The 25726-nt window shown below is 37.8% G+C and overlaps 1 protein-coding gene across 2 annotated transcripts; it reads left to right on the top strand.

The window, feature by feature from the left end:
- On the top strand, positions 1 to 24770 carry TSPAN3 (tetraspanin 3). Of its 2 annotated transcripts, XM_086471472.1 has the most exons (7): positions 1 to 71; positions 12183 to 12374; positions 13417 to 13491; positions 17614 to 17715; positions 18846 to 18998; positions 19283 to 19366; positions 23795 to 24770. In XM_086471472.1, exons 1-7 carry the CDS (start codon positions 9 to 11, stop codon positions 23885 to 23887), a joined length of 762 nt encoding a protein of 253 aa, XP_086327598.1. In that variant the 5' UTR covers positions 1 to 8; the 3' UTR covers positions 23888 to 24770. The 2 variants fall into 2 exon arrangements, with proteins under 2 accessions (XP_086327598.1, XP_086327599.1); XM_086471473.1 differs by lacking the exon at positions 13417 to 13491.
- The last annotated feature ends 956 nt before the right edge of the window (positions 24771 to 25726 follow it).

The following is a 25726-nucleotide window of genomic DNA, read 5'->3' as shown; positions in this document are numbered from 1 at the left end:
CAGGCGCGATGGGGCAGTGCGGCATCACCTCCTCCAAAACCGTCCTGGTCTTCCTTAACCTCATCTTCTGGGTGAGCCCGGGGGCGGCTGGGGAGGGTCGGGGGCTCCGGGCGCGGGGCCGCCTCTTCCTCAGCCGTGCGGTGAGAGGAGGGCCCGGGCCGGCCGTGCCGCGAGGCCCGGCCCTGGGGGCGCTGCGGGCCTGGGCCGGGCCGCCTCGCCGATGCCCGGTTCTCGCTCACGTACTGCAGTAGCTGTGAGCCCCTCAGCGCCGTCTCGCCGGTCCAGTTTGTGTTTAAACGTTTTCTATTTCACAGGCGTCTTGTGCTCCTTCGCGGGGCTCCGTGTGTTGGCGTTGGGCGCAGTCCCTTCCCTCCCAGTCCCCCTCCCCACGTTCGGAGGTGGATGAAGCTGAATCTCTTGCCTCAGTAGTTTGGCAGTAAAGGTTTAAGGAGCATTAGAGATCTTGAGGTAGAGACGCTTGTGTAATTGAATACAGCTTGAGTTGCATTATTGAGGTTTTCAGGTCTCTGCCAGTTTAATTTTTGTAGCACTGTGATGGCCATCTAATTTTTGGCCTTCTACTTTAAGGACGTCCGTCCCAAATGCTTATTAGTAAGTATGGAGCACTGTTTTCTTCCTCATATGTTCAACACAAACTTGGGACAAATACACTGAACTTAATACTCCAAAAGTAAGTCTTACATTTCACTTTCTCCAGTAACCACAGTTGTGTTGTAACGTTTATGCATCGCTTAAGCCTCCTACAACTAGTCGTGCGAAGAGTAAGACAAAAGCTTACCCGGGTTGGTGGAACAGTAGGTTGTTGTAAACGACCTTTCCCAGGATGGACATACAGGCCATAGCTTGGTGTTCTATTCACTGTAATAATTGGCTTGTCAGAACACCATAACTCTAAGTAAATGAAAATGAATTAAAGAATATTCTGTAGACTTTAAGAATTCCTTTTCTGAATTTAGTTACTGCATTTCTCATCCTGTGATCACAGCTCCAGGAACAGAAGACCTGTTGTCCCAGCTGTTCAAAAAGATTTCAGCTTTGAAAAAGTAATAGTGGGTAACAGGATATTAGAACCTAAAAATGTAGCTATATATAGCTATATCATTTAATATTGAAAGCTGTATAAAATGTAACAAGTGTTACAGGATAAATGTTCTTGTCTAAATTTTTAGAGGAATGTCTCTCATGGGTGCCTAAAAATGAGTCGTGGTGAGCAAAAATGCGTATCTGTGCAGTCTTACCAGCATTTGTGTATACAGCTGTTCAGAGAGATGAGCAGTAAATGTGAGGCGTATTTGACTTTAAGTGGTGCATATTAGGAGTCTGTAATTTTAACTGAGGTGTATAGGCTCAGTTCTTTATCTTTGAAGTATGAGGTAATTATACCAACCTTTTAGTACAGCCGATTGCTTGGAATCTGCTTTATTGGGTGTGGCTTTTTCTTACATGCATAGTTGTAAATGGCATTAAAAAAGCTATTTAGTAGCTGCTATGTCATACTTAAAGTTTTTGACTGGACATGTAGTTGTTGTGAGTTGTATTCCTGATGGCATCTTGAAGTAGATTTTTCTTTAGTTGTTGATAAAAATTAGGCTGTTTTGAATCAATGAACACATTCTGCATGCAGTTTCACTGCCACTCCAAAAACTTAGTGATAGCTTTCATATTTTGTGTATTTTAGAGGTATTGTTTTTATTTGCTGCATTTAGTAATTTAGTTGCATGTCGAAGTTTGCAATTACTCAGCTTAAACAGTGTCAGTACAAAGTTTTCTGTATAATGTTGAATCTAGCACTTTACAATTTTTAATGACTTTTTTTGAGACAAGCTTGACTTAAAGTAGTCAGACTGTATTTAGGTAGGATGTAGGTCATGTCAAATTGAAATGTCACTAGTCTTGTATTCTGTAAACTGTCTCCAGCCTAAGAAGTCAACTTGTGCTGATTGCTTTTTGGTAGATAGGTAATGGGTTGCTTGTGCTTGAACAACCTTGTGGATCATCAGCTGCATGGAGAATGAGGCAGGCTTTCTAAAAGTGAGAATAAGAAAAATCAAAGTTTTCCTCTTTATCAAGCTATAGCCTAAAAATAAGAAATGTGCATACTTTCATCAAAAGCAGTACATCTTTATTTTTAGATGGCAAAAGAGAAAAAATTCCAACCTTTGCTGTAGCATGTTTCATTTGTTAACTGAGCTGACTCTGTATGTTAACATTTGGTGCCCATCTAGTTGACAATATGATCGATTCTGTGCTGTTACAGAACTCTTTTGTTTGTCATTCATATGTAGTTCCAATTTTGATAATTAGATCATCCAGATTTCCACTGAGACTTGACAATAGATAACTGCCTCTAATTGGTCAAGTAACTATGAAACCTCCTTTAATTGCTTTTATAAATTTAATGTGTTTCTGTAGGTTATCATATATAAATCTTGTGTATTATGATCGTCGTCACCTGTAGTAATAGGAAGTTGCTTCTGCATAGTTTGCTATCAAAAGTTCTGCAAGAGTAGGTGATCAAAGTGAATTGTAACTCCACCCCACCGTGGGTGTAATATCTGTGGGATGACGTGAATGTTCAGAGTGCTCTGGTAGCTGTCTTGTGAATGTGAGATGTTCAAAAAATTATCACTTCTGCTGCTGAAGAAAAAGCAGAGATGTTTTTGTTATACTCTCTAGTCTAGGATGTAGCTTTTAAAAAAAAAATTCTTTCAAGCCTTCTGAAACAGGCAGATCAGGCTTGCCGACAGGTCGTAGCCATACCCGCTCATTCATCATCTGTGACTGCTGACTTTAATAACCCAAACTCTACACAGTTTGCCAGTGATTCTACAAGTTCATCTCCTTTTGAAAAGTCTTCTACTACTTATTAAATTTTCTAGGTGACACTATAAAAAAGTCATCTTGTTTCTATATAGTCTTATGAAAACTTTTTTCACATCCTGTTAAATTCTTACATTAACTGTACATTCCTACATGCTAAAAAAATTCCTCTCGTAATTATTAAGAAAATTTTCTGTGGAAACTATCTTCTTCTCACAGCAGGACAGGTGCTCGTTTATCATACAGATAACTGGATGGGCTTTACACACCTTCCCAAGTTTTTGATGTGGTACTTCCACGGTTTAGCTGAGTTGTATTTGCAGGGTTGTGAAGCATCAAGTACATCTGTTGTAGACACACATAAAAACTCTTTGCCTTAAAAACAAAGTACTGCAGGAGAACAGCATCGTGAGTAGTAGTCGACAAGAGGAGTTTGATATAGGTGTTGCATGAAACTTTGGATAATGTGGCAAAGAGTGCTTAAGCCCAAAGGTACTTTACAAAGAAGTGCAATGATAAGAAGCATCAGTTAAAACTTGCCCTTCTTAGAATGATCAGAGGAATACAGATCAGGTTAATACGTTTCTTAGTGTTTTGTTGTTGTTAATTAGTTTTGGAGTAGATAATGATAAATGGGAAAGCAAAAGCAATTGTTTTGTTGACCTTTATCTTGTTTTAAGTTTGCACAAGGTCTGTTTGGTTTAGATTTTCATTTAGATGATGCCAAGTTCTTTTCTTTAAGGAAAGGTTTTGCATAGGAAGTAATTGTGATGTGAAAGGCAGTACATCTTAGAAATAAAATAATGAAACTTCTAGTACACGTTCTCAGAAATACTTTTGGTGGGCTAGAAATCACGACATTGATCAGTCTGAAGATTTAGGATGTGGTGTGGCTTTTTCAGTGTGGAAAGATTAGAATGACTGATATGATGGAAAAAATTAAACTATAGTTTTAAAAAAAGAGTTAAAATAGTAGTTGATAATCAGAAATGTTGTTTGATATCTTGATGATGAAATGTTGAATATGGCCAATTATAAATAAAAGATGATCATAAAATATTTGAGAATTGTATGCTTTTTTAAAATCAACTTGTGTTAAAGTACAAGTCTGCATTGATTCAAAAGAGGAAGAAATAAATGTACCTGGAACAAATATCTAAAGCCTACTGTCAGATGTGTTTATTTTCTGAACTCTTAATGTAAGGCTTCATCAGGTGGCTTGTATAATGCAGTTGAAAGCAGTCTGAAGAAATAAGATGAAGACAAAAATGCTAGGGAAATATTTTCAGGCTAATGTTTAGGGTATAGGATAGAAGGATAAAATACTCAGAGATGCTTGTGGTCTACTTTATATTCCTGAAGAATATACGTGCTTTGACAGCCTGCTCTGCTAAAACAATACCTAACACTCTGTGCTTGCTTTGAGGCTTTTTTCTTCACCTCTGTCCTGCCCCTTGGGAAAAGGAATGAACTCTGCTTCTGCAATACTTTCAACTCAGTAGTTGCGAACTATTTAAGTTGCTCTTGCAATTGTTTAACTGACTTGAAATCACAAATTTTACAGTTCTTTTGGCTAAGCTATTATAAAAGATTCTTTGGTATGATTATTTGGAAGAAATCTCAAGGCTTCACTTCTGTATAGCAAGAATGCTTTCTACAGTTCCGTGCTCACTTTACAACTTAAGCATGCTCACCACCATACAGTAACCATAGTATTAGAAATTACGTAGTATTATCTTGGAAGAACTATTTGTGCCATCCTTAAGAGGACCTGTAGCTATCAATGTGTATGCAGTGTGTTTTGGGTTTCTGGTAGAAAAGAGGAAAGAAAATGCAGCAATGGGAAAACTAGTTGAAATTTAGTGGTAGAAAGAAAACCAAGAGAAGTAGAGCTCACTTTCTCTTACATGTAGGAATAAACAAAGTAATTATTCTGTTTTACTGGGAGCTTGAGAATTGTTTATCATCTGGACTTCAGAAGCTGGGGTAATGAGGGAACTTCTTGAGAGGTTTTTTTGGTGATCAAAGACTATAATTGACAGATGATCCCAAAGGCTGCCTATCAGGGATTACTTGACTGAAGCCTTTTTTGTCTTGAAGGACAGTCACTTCTGGATGTGACAGTTGAATGTTTTGTGCTGCTGCTGCTATGGTAGTGGAGGTAGTGTATGTGCAGGATTGTGTAATGGTTTGGAATCCTGTGCATAAACAAATTTTAATTAAAAAATTAGGATTTAAGTCAATGTTGTGCCCTCTCTGAGTGATTTTTCTTACAATGTTTGGACACGATTTTTCATGTAGCAAACATGGGACAGGCCCTGATTTTTGGTAAGGTTTTGATTTGCTTTTAAGTTACATGGTAGTATAATTTGTTTCTTTACAGGTTGAGTTCAGATCTTTGCCTGAGATTTTTCAGGATCTTTTGCATCTGGTCTTGTGCTTAAAATTAGAGCTAATACCTAACAGAAGGAAAAACAACTTAGAAAGCTGAATGGGATATCTTTGAGTAGTGCATGGAATTTGAAATACCGATTTACCTGGCGAAACTTCGAAGCGTGGAGTGATCATCATTGTTCTTGTGCAGGGCAAGGAGCCTGGAATCTGTGGAGCAGCAGGTCAAATTACAAGCCTGATAACTAAATAGGTGTAAAGAATGGCTATATTGTTAACATCTCTTCTAGTAAAAAAAAAAACCAACCAACTCAGTCTGCTGGTGCACTGCCTCTTGCAATTAGTGATACTTAAAATATGTAAAGCCAAACGCAAAAGCAGCCTAGCTCAGCCTTTTGCTTTAGCTGCAGAAGCATTTGAATTTGAAGGCTTTATTGTTGCAGGCATAGTGTTACAGAATTGAATTTGACTAGTCTAGACAAAGTGGTCTGGCTTACTTGAATTTTGCATGGCTTTGTTTCATAAGCCTTTAAAATATTTCTATGTTACGAAGTTGAATGGAATTGCTAGTTTTCTTCTCCCAAAGAATTTTTTTAATACAGTTATAGCTCAGTGTTCCGGTTAAATTATTATCGATGAGAGCAAAGTAGAAGAGTGCCAAGAAACCTTTGAGTTCTAAGGTGGATGGGCACCACTTTAAGCAAGTAGAGAAAATAATGTTGAGTGTTGGTGTGTATTTGTTTTGGAGGGGAGTGGAGAGGGAGATACGGAGTAGCGAAGTGCTGAAGATAATGTAAGAGAGAAATAAACAGCAAAGAATCCTATAGGGTCTTTGAAGTTAAATCTGAGGAACTAAATTTTGAAGGACAGAAAGCTAACAGAAAAGCTTAAAGAAGCAGATCAGGAAAACTCTTCATCTGACAGTAGTCAGGCTATGAATACTCTAGTGTTGGAGGGAACTGAAAATGTCAGAAATATAGTAGTAGTCAAATAATGGAGTAGTAGTTTGAAAAAACACTTTTTAAGATACTGCTCTAAGAAGCCCCAAAACTGGGTGGCAAACCACAATACCAGTGTCCCTACTTACGGGTGAGAAATGTTCAGGTATTGGTATGGATGGAGAAAGGTAACTGTTATGAAGAATGACACTGATATAACTAGACTCTTAAAAATCTCTCTGGAAGTGTATGGTTTTGTTTTGTTTTTTACAAAAACATGTTTGCATCAGACTGGAAAGGTGGTTGAGATCAAAGATATACTGAAGTTTAACATAAGGAAAGCAATACATGGGTTGGGAAGATGTTCCTAGGACAGGATCCAGGCAGAGAAGGTGAGGGACTGTTAGCATGGAAGATTTTTTTTTTTGCTTCTTTTTATCAAAGGTGATGCAGATGGTCTACCTGAATATACCATAGGTGTGTTTTACAATCCCAGTCTTGAAAGATGTTTTGGTAGTAGAATGAACAATAATTGGATTTAGAGTGGTATCTGTATTACTACCAAAATTTACCAGACAGCAGTGGTAAAGTTGGCAGTAGTAGGAATTTGTAAGCAGATGTCCTTACTGAAATGGTGAAATATTCCTGTTATCTAATTGGACATCAGGTGTAAATGTTTTCTCCTAACATACAATACTTTCCTGCTACCTTCATTTTCTTTTTCAGGGAGTATCAGTTTTTCTTAAAACTGAATAAAATGGAGATTCTAAAGGGACAAGTATTATTCTTTGGCCTAGTTAATGAAAAGAGTACAAAGAAAATGAATTCAATAACTCTGGTTTGTGGGTCCCAAAGTGAAGGAAATGCAATAGCAAGGTAAACAGCAAAAGTAACATGAAGGACAGTGCTTTGTAAACATAAAATCTTTGAACAAGTTTTCATCAGATTTGTTTGTGAGCAATGTTAGTAGGGTAGTATTAGGAAGCAGTAGTTTGTAAATGGAGCTGCAGTGTCTGTGGTTGATAAATAAATGGTCAACATAAAGTAGTTTAAATATCTTACAGTTGTCATCTTAGCTAGATAAAATTTTAGTTTTTAAACTCCTGCAGTGTGTGAGCATTACTGAAAACATGAAAACAGTTCTTGGTATGTGTTTGCAGCTTCCTTGGGGGGAAAAAAGCCGACCAACCAACCAAACAAAAAAACCCAAACTCTTTCAAGGTGCATCTAGACAGTGTGTAGCCTTGTATACCTGCATGCATGTGAAAGGTGAAAGCTGACTTTGTGAAATAGGCATGGGCTTAAGAGGCTGTATTATACCAGCCCAAAGGTGGGGGGCAAGTTTCCTCAGTCTGAGAACCCTAAATTTTAAATACGCTTTTCTGTAATGGTTTGTGATGTTTATCATTGCATGTGTGATTGTGCCTTCCAGTTTTCCATCCAGTTCTTTGCATATTCGTTTCACTTTTTTATTAACTCCTTAAGAGGTCCATGCCAAAGCAATAATAGCGAGCTTTTTCTGTACTATGAGCTCTGTGTAATTTTAAAATTTTCCTCTGATGAAAAGGGTGTTTAATTGTTCAAGCTTTTTGCAACAAGCTGTCTTTATTGACTGTGCTTGTCTTGTCAGTCTTTTTAAAGGTTAATTCATCCTAAAATAAGAGTGTGCCGCTTCAGGTTCAGTAGTACAAGTTAGATGCTAACAACTCTAAAAAGATGTGTGAGTGCTGAATAACCACTCGCCTCCCTAGAGCGTGCATGTGACCTGGCACAGATTCAGGAGCTGCTGCCGTCTCTATTCAGAGCCTTGAGCAGATCAAGTTTGACAATTCTTCCTTCAAGCGCTGTTTATCAAAGACTTATTTGAACAGTGCACAGTTCATGTATTTGGCTTCCATTTAATGATAGGAAATGCGTGATTGTAAATGTGGTGGCTCTTTATTCAAGTATCTTCGAGCGAGTTTGGACTTTTGCAGATGTACTGTTTACACTGCAGCATAATAAGCATTGAGGCTTTGATTATGGGGTTTTTTTTGTTACCCTTGTATCAAAGATACAGATTTCAGTTTCTCTAGATGATTCCACTTTTGAGAAGCAAATGATTTTGGAGGTTTGTGTTGTTTTGGTTGTTTTTGGGTTTGGGTTTGTGTTTTTTAGTTGTTTTTGTCTTTGGGTTTTTTGTTTGGTTTGGTTTTTGTTTTGTTTTTTTTTTAAAAAAAAAAACCCACATTTTCAACTTTATTCTTGGGTTGCAACAGGTAATAAATGTGTGTTTAACTGATGTGGCACTGATCAGTGTAGATTGCGTACTTTGTATAGGTAAAACTAGCTCTTTGTCTTGATAGTCACAGTATTTATGCTTTATTTACATTCACATATAACACGGTACTATGGAGGTGGAACAAAACCCAGTTGTGCTAAGGACCCGATGTTGAAACTACTGAGTTGTGGTGAGGGAGGAAGAACCTCAGGCTAGTCTGGTCCCATTGACCTATTAGCAGTTCGCACAGTAAATGCACTCATCTTCTGGTTTGGTTTCATCAAAAGAGAGTCCTGATATACACTCCTAAGACTATTCAGTGATGCAAACCAAAAGGTAGTAAGTGAAAATCATCAGAAGATGAGCAAAAATTATTGCTTCAAAAGCACTTTCCTAATCCCAGCTAAAATGCCGATTTAGAGACTACCCCCCTTCCAAGTTTAGAGCAGGCTGAAGAAAACATTAAGCATCTTGTAGATATGTGAAAGGAACGGGGAAGGCATTTGAAACTTTTTTTTCACTGTAAACTAACTCGGTAGTGTTGCTGTTTTCATTGTGTGATGGACTAGGTATGGTACCTGTTCAAACACAGTGTTAAACGGTGACACACAGGAAAGGAGTTTTAATCTTCATAGCTTTTAAAACTTGTGAAAGCTGCAGCAGGCACCTGTGCTTTCAGGACTTTGGCCCCGTTTGTTGAAGTGGTTCTGAGATACCTTATCAAGTAGAGGCAATGTCTTTATCTTCAGCTTCCTCATGATTCTAGTTCAAGGTTTATAGACATATGAATGCACACTGCTCTTCCTCAAATTCTGTAGTTTCTTCCACAGAAACACCAGTTCTGCAACATTCTTTAGAAGCAAAACCTGAGGCCAGATGATGTCATGGTTGATTAGTCGTTATAGTACAGTGTGTGTAAAGGATTTAGTGAAGTCTTCAGACCAGGCTGCTTTAATCTGAGAAGTCTGAAGAAAAATCTGCTTTTCCAATAGTCATTACAAAATATTTTTTTTTAAAACAAGCACAGTGTGTGGCTTTTCTTAGTTTCTGAGACAATATTTAATCTCTGTACTTGTCAGACTCATCTTGTCTGGCATAATACTGGAAGAGCAAAGTTTCTTAAAATGCATATGCTTCTTAAAGTAGGGAAGGAAAGGTAACACCTGTGAACGGGGGGGGGTTTAAAGGTTAAACTTTTTTGTTTCAAATATATTTAAATATATGCGCTCATGAAGTTTATGAACCAGATTTTTCTGAGAAAAGAAGGAAATCACTTAAATTTCACACAACAGAGGAAGAACAAAGGTGTTCACAAATGGTTCTGATTTCAGTTTTGTGGTATATTTTCTGTGTCGTGCCAGCCACAGCTGTTTTGTCATCTGCCACCTTGCAATATACCGTATTCCTAACAAGCTTTTTAGTTCTTCGAAATGGGTGATTACATCACTGTCCTGTCATTCACATGCTTCATTGCTAGGCAACAGTTAATGTATTTCCATTGTTCAGCGACACTACTTTGAATCTTTGCTTTGTGTACAGAAATTGTATGTCTGCATTTTGCCATGTTGTACGTAACATAGCAGGATTTGTATAGTTGGATTAGCATTTCAATGTCTTTTGCGCAAAGGGGCGGTTTTGTAATAGCTTGATCACTTCAGATTTTCTTGTCTGGAGATGTCTTGCTGTTGGTCTTTGACTTGTTACTGAATTTTCAGTGTCAGTACTGTTATATCTACGTAGCGCCTTTTATTGGATGAATGTGAGCCTCCTGGATACTTCTAAAATTCCTGTGGAGTAGATGCTTACCTTCGCTGCAGAAGGAGAGGCAGAGAGGTGAAATATATTGCTCAGTTCCACACAGAACTGATGGTACTTTTGGGCTGGCTCTTAATACCTTTTTCTTTGACATAGTGTTTCTATAACAAAGTGCTACAGGCAATATTCCATGTGTAAAGTATTATTCTAGTAGTGTTTATGCAGTATTGTTTTATAGGAAGTAGTTCCAGTGATATTGCGGTACACAGTAGCAAACAGTGCTGAAATACTAGGTACCAGTCGTCTTACAGCTTCTCTTGTTCTGTGCCACACTGAACAGGTTGCCCAGCAAGGCTGTGGAATCTCCATCTGTAGATTTTTCAAGACTTCACACAAAGCCTTGAGCAACCTGGTCTGAATTCATTGTTGACCCTGCTTTGAGCAGGAAATTGGACTAAATGATCTCCTGAGGTCCCTCCTGGTCTGAATTGTTAATTGATTCTTTGATTCTACAATAGCATGACCCAGTCTACTAGCATTATAGCTACTGGAACTAGCTGTATGTGTGTCTGTCTGCCCTCCTCTTTGCAGTGCAGGGATGGGGGTAGTTACAAGGCTGCTGGGTGGGAACTGCAGGCAGCCTGCAATGTTCTTCCTCAGATCGGAGCTGAAGTGTGTATTGTTCCAGTTGAGTGAATTCTTGTGTCCAGGACATGGATTGGATTGTAACAGGGACACTACCCTTTACAGCAAAACAAAGTTCTGCAGATTGTAGCTTAGTCATTGCATCTTCTGAGTGGATTGTTTTCACTTAGCCTTGTGCTGGGACACCAGAAAGTGCATCATGAAATACTGAAATTATATGGTCCATCATTGTGAATCAATTAAACATAAATGCTTCATTTTAATATATAGCAGGACTGTTTCATTCTGCAACAAGTGTTATGAAAGACATTTGCAAAGCAAAAATTGATAAGGCCCTTTTATTTTGAAATAAATGTATGTTAGCTGGCTCCTCGAGCAATAACTGTCTGTCCTTCACTAGGTCTGCTCAGAGTAAAGTTAATGAAGGTATTGATGTGTTGGGATCCTGTAACTGTAAGGGAGGTAAGGTCATATCAGATTGATGCAAGTGCTTTGTCGTAGTGTTTTAAATCTATATAGTGGCAGATTGATCCTACAGGTCTTATTTGCAGTAACTTTAAGTGATTTTGTTTAATAAAGACCATTTTGTACAACAATCCTTCTGAGAACATCTCTTAAAAGTTTTGAGATATGTGTCTTTAGGTATTTGGTTCTGTCCTTTAATTGGTGTTTTGTATTTGTTCCTACCTGCTTTGTTTGTTAGAAGCAGACTTTCCAGTGCTGTGAGCGCTTCAGAAAGGCTGTTGTTTCTAGCAGGTCATCTTTGCCTAGCAGAGGTTAAAGTTTGTAATGTGTATAACTATTCTTTCTAACATTAAATCATAGGTAGTAATCAGCAAAATGGAAGAATAAGTAGTAGGTAAATAATGGCAAATAAAAGAACAGCATACATGTTGTGAAAAACTGTCAAATAGCAAATAACTTGCTGGTTGGCTGGGCTGGAATCTTGTTCTTTAAAGTATGAGACAGTTTGTGGATGTTAGACTATGTAGAAAGTTTAGTTGACAGCATGGGAAGGAAGTACTTGAGAATAGGGAGGAAGATTTTGGTGTTCATAGCGCAGTTACTCTCATTTCTTGACTACGTGCCTTGAAAGATTTCCATAGTGTAGTCATAGTTAATGTCTAGATTAAATGTAGTTTGAAAGCTGCTGGTTACCCTCCATTTGAAATGTTTCTACTTGACATTGTTGTAACCTAGCAAAGAAGTCTACATTTAAGAAAAAAAAAAAATCTAATTTCTGAGGAAGAGTATTTTATGGTGTTTGATAAAATAATTATTGCAAAGTAGCCTTGCTGTGAGGAGGGTTTGGTGTTCAAAGACCCTTAACCATGTTGTTTTATCTATTGTAGGCAGCAGCAGGCATACTGTGCTACGTGGGAGCCTATGTGTTCATCACATATGATGACTATGATCACTTCTTCGAAGATGTCTACACGCTAATTCCAGCAGTTATCATCATAGCTGTGGGAACGCTTCTTTTTATTATTGGACTTATTGGGTGCTGTGCTACAATTCGAGAAAGTCGCTGTGGACTTGCTACGGTAAGTTGCAGAGATTTTATATGATGGTGTTTGCCTGTTGTATATTTGGCCACCTTCCCTTTCAATAGACTTCTAAAATTATTTTTTTAAAGTTTATTCTAGTCTTATGGCCTTAAATGTTTTCCCCTTATATTTTGTTATGAACATCTTACTTCAATTTTCTGTTCTGAATAATGGTGTTAAATTAACCAGTTCTGACAGCAGCAGGCTCCTCAATTTCACCTTTTTTTAGAACTGTGGTCATCTAATTAAAAAATTGTGAAACTGTATCATTAACTCAGTTTTTAAATCTCACTTTTATCTGTTGTTGAAAAGCTGAAATTGGACAAAGGTGAGCCAGGAGCCTTCTTGTTTTAAATATCTTGCATTGAGGTTAACTTGAGGGTTGTTCTGATGCCTAAATATTTTTCTGTATGGCTTCATATTTTGTCGAGTGTTTTCAAGCATTTTAACAGGAACTTGAGCTTGAGAATCAGGTAGGAGAGAAGAGAGGCCAGCATTTAAACTCTCCCCATGGGGTGGAGTTTCAGGGGTTTTTTTTTGTTGTTGGATACTGTGTAAACTTCTTTAACAGTTTATTTTAAAAGTGCTCTTAAATATACCAAGGCAAATGCATAGCTTGCTGTCTCTGTCAGTTCTTAGAGGGCTTAAAGTGAAGAAACATTCCCTTAGTCCCTCTACTACACTCTTAGTAACAGGCTGGGTAGCCTCTTTGATGTGACATTCCTATTTAACAGAAAGAAGATAGAAAGAAATGCTTGATTAAAGCATTCCAGTATGGTGTTTTCAGTCCTCATGCTCAGCACTTGCCTGGCTGGGCAGCTTATTATTACTTAGTGAAGCTATGAACACTAAAGTTTCTTGAATGAAGTTAATTCTGGCCTTATTTGGTCAACTTAATTGCCTGGTTTAAGTGATCTGTTAAATCAAAACATTACTTGAAAAATTACTTTAAATACTTTAAATAAAAATCTATATGAAGACTTTCAGAAGGTAAATGGGTAGAACTATTTGCATAAACACTCTTGATTGTGTTTTACAGTTTGTGATCATCCTGCTCTTGGTTTTTATCACTGAAGTTGTGGTGGTGGTTCTTGGATACATCTACAGAGCAAAGGTAATAACTTCTCAATTTCAGTAAATATTTTGTTGTGAACTGTGACCAAAACATAGAGGTGTAGTCTTTACTGCATTTGATTTTGTAGGACTGTTAATGGGTATTTGTTAAGGGAATAAAGCCAAACCTCCAAGTGGATTAATTTGAGGTATCAATATCTTAAAGTTTAGAACATCAGTATTCCTCAAAGAAAAGCAGAAAGTTCTCTCAGGATCAAAAAACCCTAGCTGGACTATATCATTAACAGTTGAACAGTAGAGGGGAGTCATGGTAATTGATACCTTTCCATTTTCCAGATGGTCTTCTAATTTGTTTCTGCTTTGATTTGTAAATGATTTAGGTTGCACAGGATTTGAACACAGGGCATATTGTTTTGATACACAGTAACTTAAATGTCATCTTGTGTTTCAGTATACGAACTAACAATGCATAATGATAAAATCAAATAGATTGAATGTATTAATGTATACTGGCTAGCTTTAGGCAGATTGTTGATAAGGGTTATGGCTAAAAAATTGTGACTTCTCCCACTGTTTGTTTAATGGAAGTTAAGAAGCAGGATCAGAAAAATGAAATTAATTGTGTTTCTAGCAGCATGATATGTGGCAGAAATATACCATATGGTATTAGAGATGCCACAATGTAGCCTGAAGAAATGAAATGTCTAACTTGCACCTTTTCGCTAGCTTTTGTTATGTCTACGTCTGAATTTTGCCAAAAAAAGGCAGAAAAAGCATTTTTAGCTGTGATGTGTAGTATGATTGCATTCTAGAACACTCCAGTGATATCTTAATAGCAAGCTGAACTACAGCACCTTCTGTGTTTATACAAATAACCCAGGGCTTACTAGTTCTGTGCTTGTTTTCTTCTGCTATCCTGAAAGAAACGGTGAGACTATCATTCAGTAAAAATGTAGAGTTTTTGCTTGGTTTACAAAGGAAGGCTGTCTGTGTAAGCAGCTAACAAGAGGACCTTGAACTATGCTTTATAGATCTGGCTTAACAGAATAAGTTGCTTCAACAGAAATGCTCTATTGGTGATGCTTAGATTCAGGATATATTTTTCTCATGGTCTGCATTTCATCTCTGATATCTTGGCAGTGCACTGAAAAGATCATTTGGGACTCTGAAGGTTGTAGTGGAAGTAGTCCTTAGAAGCACTTGAGGAGAACAGTACAATTACTGGAGAATGGGAAATGTGTTGAGTATTTAGATGTTGACCTGAATGATTGCCTTCTGCTCCAGTACTTGCAGAAGCGTAGTGTATTACAGTATAGTTATTCAGGAATTACCATGGATCTGATACAGACTAAGCTGTGGTCATCTTATTCTTCTGTGTTCTAGTCTTAAAGTGGCTTGCTCTTTTCCAGTTAACAGCTTTCAGAGCAGATAAAAGCAGATGCATGGATCTTTCTTCTCTAGTCTATCTGAAATTACGTATTTTAAACACTTGAAAATTGGGTGGTCCCAGCTGCGTGTTCCTGTAGCTTCTCACTTATGTCTTGCTGCCATACAGTTTCAGAGCTGTAGGTAATGCAGGGTCAGAGCTTGGGGGAAGAAGGAAGGTAGTCTCTTTTTGGTGGCAGCATGGTCTCATGTCAAGGTGTTTGTGGGAGTCGGTATTTGAAAACTAAACCTTAAATCTTTTGAAGGGACAGATGGGTTTTGTCAGTAAAAAATGGCAGGTTTTTACTCCCTGCAGTACTTAGCATCTTAAAACTACTGTTTTCAAGTGCAATAGGAGTGTCAGAAATAAATTCATTACCGGTGAACTGGGAGGTGAAATCTGCTTAGACTTCTCATTATTTTTGCCAGGATAAACAAGACAGCTCTGTTTTGCTGATTTTGTTCTGTTGTTTGACATAGCATGTATAGATCTGTGTGTGTGTTTTTCAAAAAAGGCACCTGAATTATGTTAGAATTACTTTAGTGTTAACCGTACAAACTTCCAAACTTCCTTTACAAACAAAAGGAGAGATTGAAGTCAGGCAGTTGTTCATCAAAACTGTTGGTCCAAAGTGAGACAGAGTATAATGTTTTCTCAAGAAAGTGGTATTGTGCCCTTCCAAGTTAAGATACAATGACTGAGCTTCAAATCGCTTAATTTTTCAACATGCCTCTGTAAACCTGTGTGTGTGGATCAAATTCAGACGACTCCTTCAGAACAACATGAAGCATGCCTGGGTCATATTGTGATAGACTGACCTGCAGCACAATCTGCCAGACTTGGTCCTTGTCAGTAAAAGTAAGGCTTTTTGTAAATGGCAGTAGGGATTAAACAGGCTGTCAGTTGGTGGAGAACTTACTGGCTTTTTTTTGTCCCCTGGGTGGAGTAGTTCACTCTTCATTTTTCATAAAACCTGCCAGTTAGTGAGAGCTAGTGACTTCTGTTTGCATTGTATGTAATTTGCATGACTTTCAGGTGTAATGTTGCCCTAATTGAACCATAAGCCAAATGATATACAAGCAAGTGCTGAAATAAGTGATTTAAAAACCGATATGACAAATTGAACAGCTGTTTTGTTACATGAATGAGAGTTACAAATCACATTAGTTAAATCATCAAATAATTGATTTTAAACTAGTCTGAAACAAGTTGCCTGTGCAGACTAGATTGACTTTTATTCGTATCTGTCTTGGTACAGATTTACTTGTAAAGATAACCAGCATTCTTGGGTGGAGGGGAATGAAGCTTGTGCTATTGCTGCAGAAAATTCTTCCTTAAAGCGTTTAAGGGAATGATGTGTTGGCAGCATCTTCCTACTGTAGGTTGCAAATCTAAAGAATCTGCATGCTTAGTTAATGCTCAGCCCTAAGATTGCATTCCTTGCATATAATTCCTGTTGAATGTGATAGAAAAAAATCAATGCAGAGCTAATCTTACTATTGTACAAATGTTCACCTACACCAGACTTTCTGTGCATTTAAATAACAGTTTTCAGTGAAACATATTGCTTAAAAGGTTCTAGTAAGCAGCACTATAAGATGCCTTTTAGGAGACAAGTGATGATTCTTGGGTAGCATCCATTTTTAACAGATGTACTTCACAGCATCTTTAGCAGCTTGACTCATCTGCAGCTTAAGGAGCTATTCCAGTAGCTGTTGCTATGTACTGCCATCAATGTTTCTTGAAGCGTGAGGGGCCTGAACAGAGAGCTTGGTCCCTGTAGGATAGTCAGCCAAGAGACCTTGCCTTTCGGACTTTACCTGTGCTTCAATCAGAATGGGAAGAGCAGGTGGTATGACTTACATCCTTGTGGTCCTAAATGGAATGAGTTAGCCCAGATGGTTATGTTGGTTTTGGTTTGGAACTTTGGAGGAGTAGGAAGAAGTGGAAAGGTATGGGCTCTCCATAAGAGCATGTATTTAACTTCATGGAATGTCTGCCACAGTGTCATAATAAAAGCAATTTCCTTTCTAAGATATGTTGCTGTCCTGGTTTTGCTGAGATAGAATCTTAGGCCAGCCATGGTATGCAGGCTGTTAGCAGTTTCAAGCCAGGTGCTTGGGCTAGGAGGGGCAAAAGCCAGGGCAGCTGAGCCAGGTTGGCTGAGAGGTGTATGCTCTCCACAAAAAGGGGAAGTTGGCTGAGGATAGGTGAGGTTTCTCCTCCTGCTCCTCCTCTGGCTTCTCTCTGCTCCTGAGGGCTGTTCTCCTGTCAGTTGTGACTGTCACACACTCATTGGGCTGAGTACAGCTTTGTATCTTTTTGTTGGTATTAGTGCTGTTTCATTAAATCTCTTTTCACTTCAACCCATGGGTCTCTTCTCCTTTTTACGATTCCCCTTCCTGGCTGGTGAGGAGTCATTGGTTGATAGAGCATCTGCTATAGTTTAGCCCTAGGTATGGGATAAATGTAGACAATTGCAAAGCTACTTTGTCTAAATCCAATGCAAGATAGCTGCTTTGGTTTTTTTCTTGTCCATTAGCTGCAAGCTAGCAACATCTTTGAAAAAGTCAAGTTAGAATCTTAAGAAGCTGTACCACAAAAGTATGCTAATTTCAGATGATAGGGACTTACCTTGGTTTGTTGGATTGCTGTGATTAAAGTGAAATTATTTTGCTTAGACCTGTACTACTTCTGTTAGTGTGCTAATGCAGATGCTTTCCTAATACTTTTCAGGTGGAGGATGAAGTTGATCACAGTATTCAGAAAGTATACAATGAATATAATGGGACAAATCCTGATGCAGCCAGTCGTGCTATTGACTACGTACAGAGGCAGGTGAGACTGCGAGACACAGTCCTTTCTGTCCTTAAAACATAGATGCTGTGTTGCTCTGCTACTTGTGTAGCTTATCTTCCTCTATTCTGACAAATCTAGGAAACAGCTGATTGGTCACAAAATAGCTTAACTTTGTTAAAATCAGTAGAATTATGGCATTCATGGGGAGATGCATTTTGTGTAATTGGCTATCTATGAATTGGTGTTTGGATTCAAATATGTTTTTCTGCAGGGGAAAGTCGCAGAATGTTCTTGTGTCTGCACAGATTTGCCTAGAACATGCTGGAAGTAAAAAGTGTTCTCAGTTCTAGCTGAAAGCCAGTGTTGCAAGCTTCTGGGTTCAAGGGTAAAAGAACTGATTAGACTTAAGGAAAATTCAGAAGCTTTCAATATTCTTACAATTGCATCAATTTAAAGAGTTGTCTAATATTTACATGTTAAATGTCTAATGCATTTAAGTCAGTCATACTACTAATTCTTTGCTTAAAATCCCTCCTGAAAGGGGAAAAAGGACAAGAAGCCTGTAAATTGATACTTAGGCCAGTACCTCTGGAGTCTGCACTGTACACAAGAAAACTCCAAGGACTGCAATTTGGTATCAGCTGTCAGCAGAATGGAACTGTATTTAATTTTAATTGGTTCATTCCTGAAGGATTTCTATGTGGCCACATAGGCGCGTGACCATATAAAGTGAACTTTAATTCTGCACCACAGTTCTGTGAGAAGAGCAAATGCTGGTTCATGCCAGAACTATGTCCAGAAAGCAAAGGGTTTTTTTCAAGCATCTGTTATATGCTTTAAGGATAGAGCTGTTCTAAGCCAAAAATAAAGCTTTTCTCTTGTCTGGGAGGCATGAGGGAAAAGTGAGTTGTCGAATGTTCCCCAAGAACTGGCATTTCAGTTCTGTATTTTGTAAGGAGTATCTTAAATGATTTAAGGCTATAGGCCCCTTTACAATATGCTCAGTCTATGATTTGCTGAAGTAATTGTCAAATAATTTGTGTTACTGAAATAACAAAGGTAGCCTAATCTTAATATGCTTGTGTTCTTGGTATTGCATTTAGAATTGCTGTCTCATTGCACTTCTTGACTGACAAACACGTTGCCTCTTTACTTGCATGTCTTTTCAGCTGCGCTGCTGCGGGATCCATAACTACTCAGACTGGGAGAATACTGTCTGGTTCAAACAAACTAAAAATAACAGTGTGCCACTTAGCTGTTGCAAAGCAGCCCTCAGCAATTGTACTGGCAGTTTGACCCGCCCAATGGACCTGTATTCTGAGGTGAGACAGCCAAAGTATGAACTTATGTAGCCATGTACTTTTGCTGACGATCATTTAATCTTTTTTAGTGGGAGAATGAAGTCTTGGGTGTATTTGCTTTAACAGGAAATCAGTGTGATTTCTAGAGGAAAAAACCTCTCTCCTTGTTTCATCTGTGACATACTAAGTAATGACTTTTTTTAGTGTTTGGATTATCTTTCTGCCCTGTTTGATGCTTTTGGGGTTTTTTTGGTGTGCCTGAATGTGATTGCCAGATGTGTATATAAGAAGTCGTCTTGTTTCAGGGGTGTGAGGCTCTGGTTGTAAAGAAGCTCCAAGAGATTATGATGTATGTCATCTGGGCAGCACTAGCATTTGCTGCTATTCAGGTAAGAGAATATTCTTTAGCTTAAACTTTTTCTGAGATGGAATTCTAAACTGCTCTCCAGGTTATTACAGGATAGTACCTTTCATTCATACTTGGTTTGGGGGATAAGTGCACATCAGTCACACTCTTTGACATAGAACTCAGCCATGCATGGTCTGAAAACTACTACTGTGTGGATATAATCTATTAGATTTGAAGATAAGTGAACAGTCAGTGTTACATGGAGTAATCTGCTAGAATGTAAATGGTAAATTGTATTATGAGTGTGCTTTGATGGCATTTAACACTTGAAGAATTTGCACAGTATTTGATGTCCAACTTTAAAACTGATAGCTCATACTTCATGCCATTTTAGAGGTACATCAGCTTAACTATGCTTCTTGGCATACGAACAATGTCAGTACCACCCAGGAGATACACCAGGATTTTTGATGGCGTGCTCTGCTCTTGTTTAACTGAGCTGTGTGTTGTGTCTCGAAGGTTTCTTAGTTTCTGAACTTAAGCAAAAAAAAAAGAGGTACTAAACTGGAGACCTTGTCTACTTAGAATTGAGCACAGGCTGTCTCCTACATGAACCTTAATTTTTGCAGTTACTGTAATCATAAAAAGTAAGTGAGGAAGTACTGATATACAAGGATATGCTCATAGGTAACACTGTATACGGTAATATTATTGAACTGTCCAGAACCAGGTTACTTCAGCTATGGAACTTTAAATTTGGTGAGATCTGCGCTCAATCTTCTGAAGGAAGGTATTTTTTAATTGCCATTCTTAAAATTTTAATTGTTAAAGCAATATTTAGTCTGCTTGAACACTGAAATATGTTTGTGTAATGTAAATAAAGTTATTTACCATGACCATGATCACTGTGGCAGATTTTTTATGTAGGAAAAAAAGTATGTAATGAGGCTGGGTGAGCTGAATCCCAAGAGGAGGTGTTATTCCTGGCTTTGGAGTTTGCAAGTTGATTAATAGGTCTGCCCCAAAATGCAGCACAGTTCTAATCCTCTCTGGGATTGGGCCAGGATTTCTGACACGTGCTTGCAATGGAAGTGTGGCTGCTTGTGTCCTTCTGTTATTCCTGGCTCATCAGTTCTAGGCAAGCATGTTAGTTGTATCCCTTCTGCAGTGGGTGCTTTTGGATTTGTCTCCATACGTCAGTAATCAAGCTGTTGGCAGGAAGTACATATTGTATAAACAGTTTGTCAAGAAAAAAAGAACATCAGAGAAATTTCTTTGCTAATGCTGCAGTATAGCACTTTGAAATCTTTCTGCTTAAAGTTAAAACAAGCTATGTGATACCTGTTTAGAAAATTAATAGAATAAAGATAAATACAGAATACAGGGTGTTGGGAATACCCTTGGAATTTCTGTTTTGTAATATTCACTGAGCGGTAATCATATTAAAATCTATCAGAGGTCATGTTCTTTGCTCCACAGTTCAAATGGTTGTAAATTCCCATGTTTTAAAAAGATGTTGGTTTCACTCAAGTTGATACTAAACAGTATTCAAACTGTTCTGTTACTTACCTCCTGCAGCTTAAGATACAAGTTGTGACATCCTTGTATTTCTAATACAGAATTTTAGTATGTATTTAGCCTGATTCTCTGCAAAATAGTCTGTGGGCTAATTGAATTGGAGGTAAGAATGTAAACTTCAGCAAATGAGCTGTAACCTAGGTTGTGTCTTGTAAACTTAGAGAAGTAATTATGTTTTTCTTACCTTTTGGTGAATTTTACTACCTTTCCTATGCTTGCTGCGCAGAGTCCGCTCTGACCCGATTGTTATTTGTTATGTTCTGTAATAAGGCTGTCCAGAGTTTATTACCTCTAATAGCTTGCATTTGACAATGTCTGTCTTTAAAGTTAAAAGACTAAGGGGAGGAGAATTTTTGCAAAGCTTGGAATTTGTTGAAAGCTTTGTCTTTTCTGCATAGAAGTAATTTTGGGTATGTTCATCTTTCAGTTACCATGGGGATCTTCCACTGTGCAATAATTGCCTGGTCTCAACCACTGTGACAGCACAGAACTATTAATAAATAGGAGGCAGATTGAAGGGAGCGAAGGCACTGCAGTGCAGTGGAAGTGCTGCTTGATAGATAGGTTTTGTAGTTACTGATCATTTACAAGGTGCTGGACTTGGCATGTATGCACAGCCACTGAGCTTTTTGTACCAAAAAAAGCAAACGGGTTTGAAAAGAAATTGAATATAGTTAGCAAAATTGGAAAAAAAAAAAAAACAAAACAGAACACAAACGAAAACAAACTACCACACACACACAAAGCCCAAAACAAACCTTCTGACCATAGCAGATAGGTTTAAATGTTTCTGAAAGTTGAAGAGTGGGATGCATGGATCCTTCCTAAACACAGACTTCCAAAATAGTTTTGTTCATAATGTTAAGTAACAACTGAACAGAAACAGAATCAAATGCCTTAGAAAAAGTTTGAGGTGCTAGCGTATTTTTAAAAATGACATCATAAATTTTTGTAGAGAAAGTTGAAATACAGGGATTACTTCTGTGTTTACAGTGAATTCTAGGAATATGCTCACTAGCCTCCAAAAGGATGTAAGTGGTTTAAATAGTAACTCAAAAGTTGATTACATGAGTTCTTATTACAGTACCTGACTGTTTCAGATTTTACACAACTCCATAAATTGAATGTCTTGAGTGAGTCATTGATCAGGATTATCTTTGTGAATAACTGCAAATGCGATGGAGCTACTTTTATTTATTTGAAACACATGACTGGAATGAATTATAGCAAATTATTAAAGGAGGTTTTTTGTGCAGCACACTCTTCATTTTATCCTCATTTTGAAGAGGGAAAAAGATGAAGTCTCTGACTTGCAGTCTGTGAGCCTTCTTCAGAGTTCTGTAGTCACTGGCAACTGCCACAAACTCTCCATCTCACAATTCTAACTTAAGGGTGTTTTTAATTTTGAGTATTATCTCCTCACTTAGAAGGGCTCTGCCCATGAAGAGTCATTCTCTCGTGTAACTGTGTTTCTCTTACTCTGACATGAATATAATGTATATTGGAGTTAATCTGTGAACTGGAACCACGCAAGTACTGATGGAGAGTGGAGAAAGATGCTGTTTTTACCAACAGGCTGAAGTGCCATACTCTAGGTTACTCTCCATATGCTTTTTTTGAACCTGGGCTGGTTTCTGCTATAGATCCAAAGCAGATAACGCACTGCAGACAAAGGATATTACTAATCTCTACAGCTTGTTCTGTTCCAGGAAATTAAAAGTTCATACTAGAATTTCATCATGCATCTTTTTAATCACTGTTTATTTAGGCTTAGGATATTGAAAACATTCTCTCTTCAGTCTTTCAGCGGTCTTGAGTACTACTATGTTGCATGTGCCATCATTTAGTTTTAAAACTTGTTACACATGTGAAGTTTGCATCAGACTTTATTAAAAAAGCATTTCTCCTCTTGTCCCAGTGCTGTCTTTTCACTGGAGTTTTGTTGTATCAAGCTGTACGCTTGGTTGTCTGCTCACCCATTTCATTCTTGGTTGCTTTCTGTTCGAGGGGGTTTTTTGGGTTGGTTTAGTTTTTTTATAAACTTATTTACCTTCTGGGTGAGGCTTTATAATTCAGAGCTATGACAGGAGCCTCATGAAATATTTGTGTCTGAATAAACTTCTATGCTTTGACCAAATCAATCCATACTCTTACTGTAATAGAAGCTATTGCCAATTACTGTAGACCATAGGACACGCTATACCTGATTTTTTTGAGTAGGTACAGTCTTACTCTACCTTCAGTAAACATGCAACTTTTGTAAGATGTCATGCCCTACATCCCTGATGGCATTCATCTGATTTAAGTCTTGTAAATGTATGCAAGGTGATCAAACCTTAAATTCCTGACGAACTTGCCACCATAGTCATGGTACGGTGAATTTTAACAGCAGGAAAGTGTCTCAAAGTGAATAATTCACATTGGGCTTAAGCTTTCTAATATGACATGTTAACAGAGATTGAGCACTTGGAAGAGATTCAGTGGTGAAGTAAGTTCGTAAAATTGTAAAGCTTTGCTCCTTTTCATCATGGCAATTAGAGGCTAATGCATTTGAATTTCACTTTGATTTTTCATACTAGATACGGTATCTAAATCTGTACCTTTCATAAAATCAATAATTTCTTCCATTGGAGTTGTTGAGACAGAATACAAGTGGCTGACAAGAAACTTTTGTGGAGATGTCAAAGACAATCTTGCAAGAAAATAAGGCTGGAGCTCGTGGCCTTTGCTTTTTACAGCAGGAAATGAAGCTTTTTCAAGAACAATGCATTGGTTGTAATTTACCTTACAGACAGTCTTATGAAGCATGCTGACAATTTCTGTGCTGAGGTTAAATCTCTTGAAGTACCTTCTTTGTACTCAGCTTGTTTTCTTTTTTTTTTCTCCATAGCTTCTGGGCATGTTGTGTGCCTGTATAGTACTATGTAGGAGGAGTCGGGATCCTGCCTATGAACTTCTCATCACTGGCGGAACCTATGCCTAGAAGAGAATGGGAACATACAGTTCAATCTTATCTCACTTATGTGGAAGGTGACTGGGACAGGTCTACTGCAATAGCTTTCTTGCCCTAAGCATAGTCAAAGCACACCTTTCACAGATGAGGACAGCCGTACTGTACACTGGTGACGGGCAAAACAACTCAGCTTTACACACACCTATATAATTACCTGTGACTTTCACTGTTTTAGCCAGCTATTCATGTATCTAAATGTTTTAGTATACTAGTAAACTTTCTAATTTCAGAACCATTTGCAAGTTAAGTGTAATTTGGTTGATATGAAAGTCAGAGGATGTGTGCCTACTTTGGTAGATTACCTCTAAGCATTAACTGGCTGCCTCCTGCATATAGAGAGAGTATTTCTGAAACCTTCACTACATGGAACTCTTTTGGCCAAAGTTGTACAAAGGAAGCCAGTTGTGTTTAATTTGAGAAGAAAAAAATACGATCTTGCCCCTCACCAGTGTCACTTTTTAAAAACACTTAAGTGAAGTCCAGTATACTTTATATATAAAATGGTAAAAAAAAAGACTAACCAAAATTTTAGGGTCATGTCACTGCAGTTTTGACCTTCAGATCTTTCAAACATTAGTCGTTTAAAATACAAGCTGGCTTTTCAGGAGTATGATGTATGCACTACTGTTCTATAATGAAATATTTCATTTTTCTATGAAGAGCGGTTTTATGTGTTGAGTGAACTGTTTGACTGTAGATCTTAAATTGGTTTGGAAACAATGTAGCCTTGTAGAGTAGCAAAGTAGTATGTGAAAGTGATCTCAACTGTAAATAGTAAACCTGATTAAATAAATCTCTGTATATCCTCCCTATAAACATGTTTGTTTTCTGTTTAAGATTCCAGTGTATTTGTTCAAATGGAGTCCTGGAAGCAAAACCTTTGGTATGAACGTACCAGTTTTAAGTGGGTTCACTTAAATAGTATCTGTATTTAAGGTTTGGTGGAAGCTTGATTGTATCTTATTTGTTGTTTTTATTTGAAACAATACTAGAGAGAAACAGCACCACAAACTTGGTTGAACTTGGTGGAAAGTTAACATTGTGTGAATTCAATTAAAGAAGAATTTGTTGCCTTGCAACAGCAGAGGATGAATAGCTGTACTATAACTGCTGTATGTTAATTATGCATTAATGTGTCTTAGGTTATTTGGATGCTTAATCACTGCTCCGCTTTCCATGGCTTTAGTTCCCTCATTCTTGGCAAAGCCAGGAATGTTCAGAATTTCTACCAGTTGCTTATGTGATTTATCATGCAAAGTAGATGACATGCTCAGCCAAACTGTCATCAACATAATATTCTCAATTACCCAAAGAAACATCACTCAGAAAAAGGTAATTGTAATGTGTGGTCTGTTGTTAAGGCCGATGTATGTGGGGGATTTAAGTTTCTTAAGAGTTTTTATGCTGCTGTAGAGGTATCCTTTTGGAGTTTTATATTCATTTCTAGAGGTGGGGTTCAGATTATATGCCTGTGGGGCTTAGATTTTCATTCTTAATATGGTATGTAGTTTAATAATCTGAAAGGCTTCCTGGGACTCTGGGATTAAATTTCCTGGATGTGGTAGCCAGCCTGCTAACATCATCTACTATCAGAAGTGTTGATGAATTTAAGGATTATCTGCATCATGTTATATTGTGTATTGTAGATATGGTTGGTTAGATCCCAGAACTATAAAATCAAGATGATGCTGGCTTGTAAGAATCAGACCAGGGGATGTTTTAAAGCAGACTCCTGTGTTGTGCAAAACAATGCTAAGGATGCTTTAAAAAGCAGTCAGCTCTTACTAGCTGCAAGGCAGAAAGAAGCTC

Source organism: Leptosomus discolor, chromosome 11 (genome assembly GCF_034619465.1).
Source record: "Leptosomus discolor isolate bLepDis1 chromosome 11, bLepDis1.hap2, whole genome shotgun sequence".
NCBI lineage: Eukaryota > Metazoa > Chordata > Aves > Leptosomiformes > Leptosomidae > Leptosomus > Leptosomus discolor.
The sequence above is the reverse complement of the archived record's forward strand: the minus strand, read 5'-3'. Positions and strand labels throughout refer to the sequence as shown.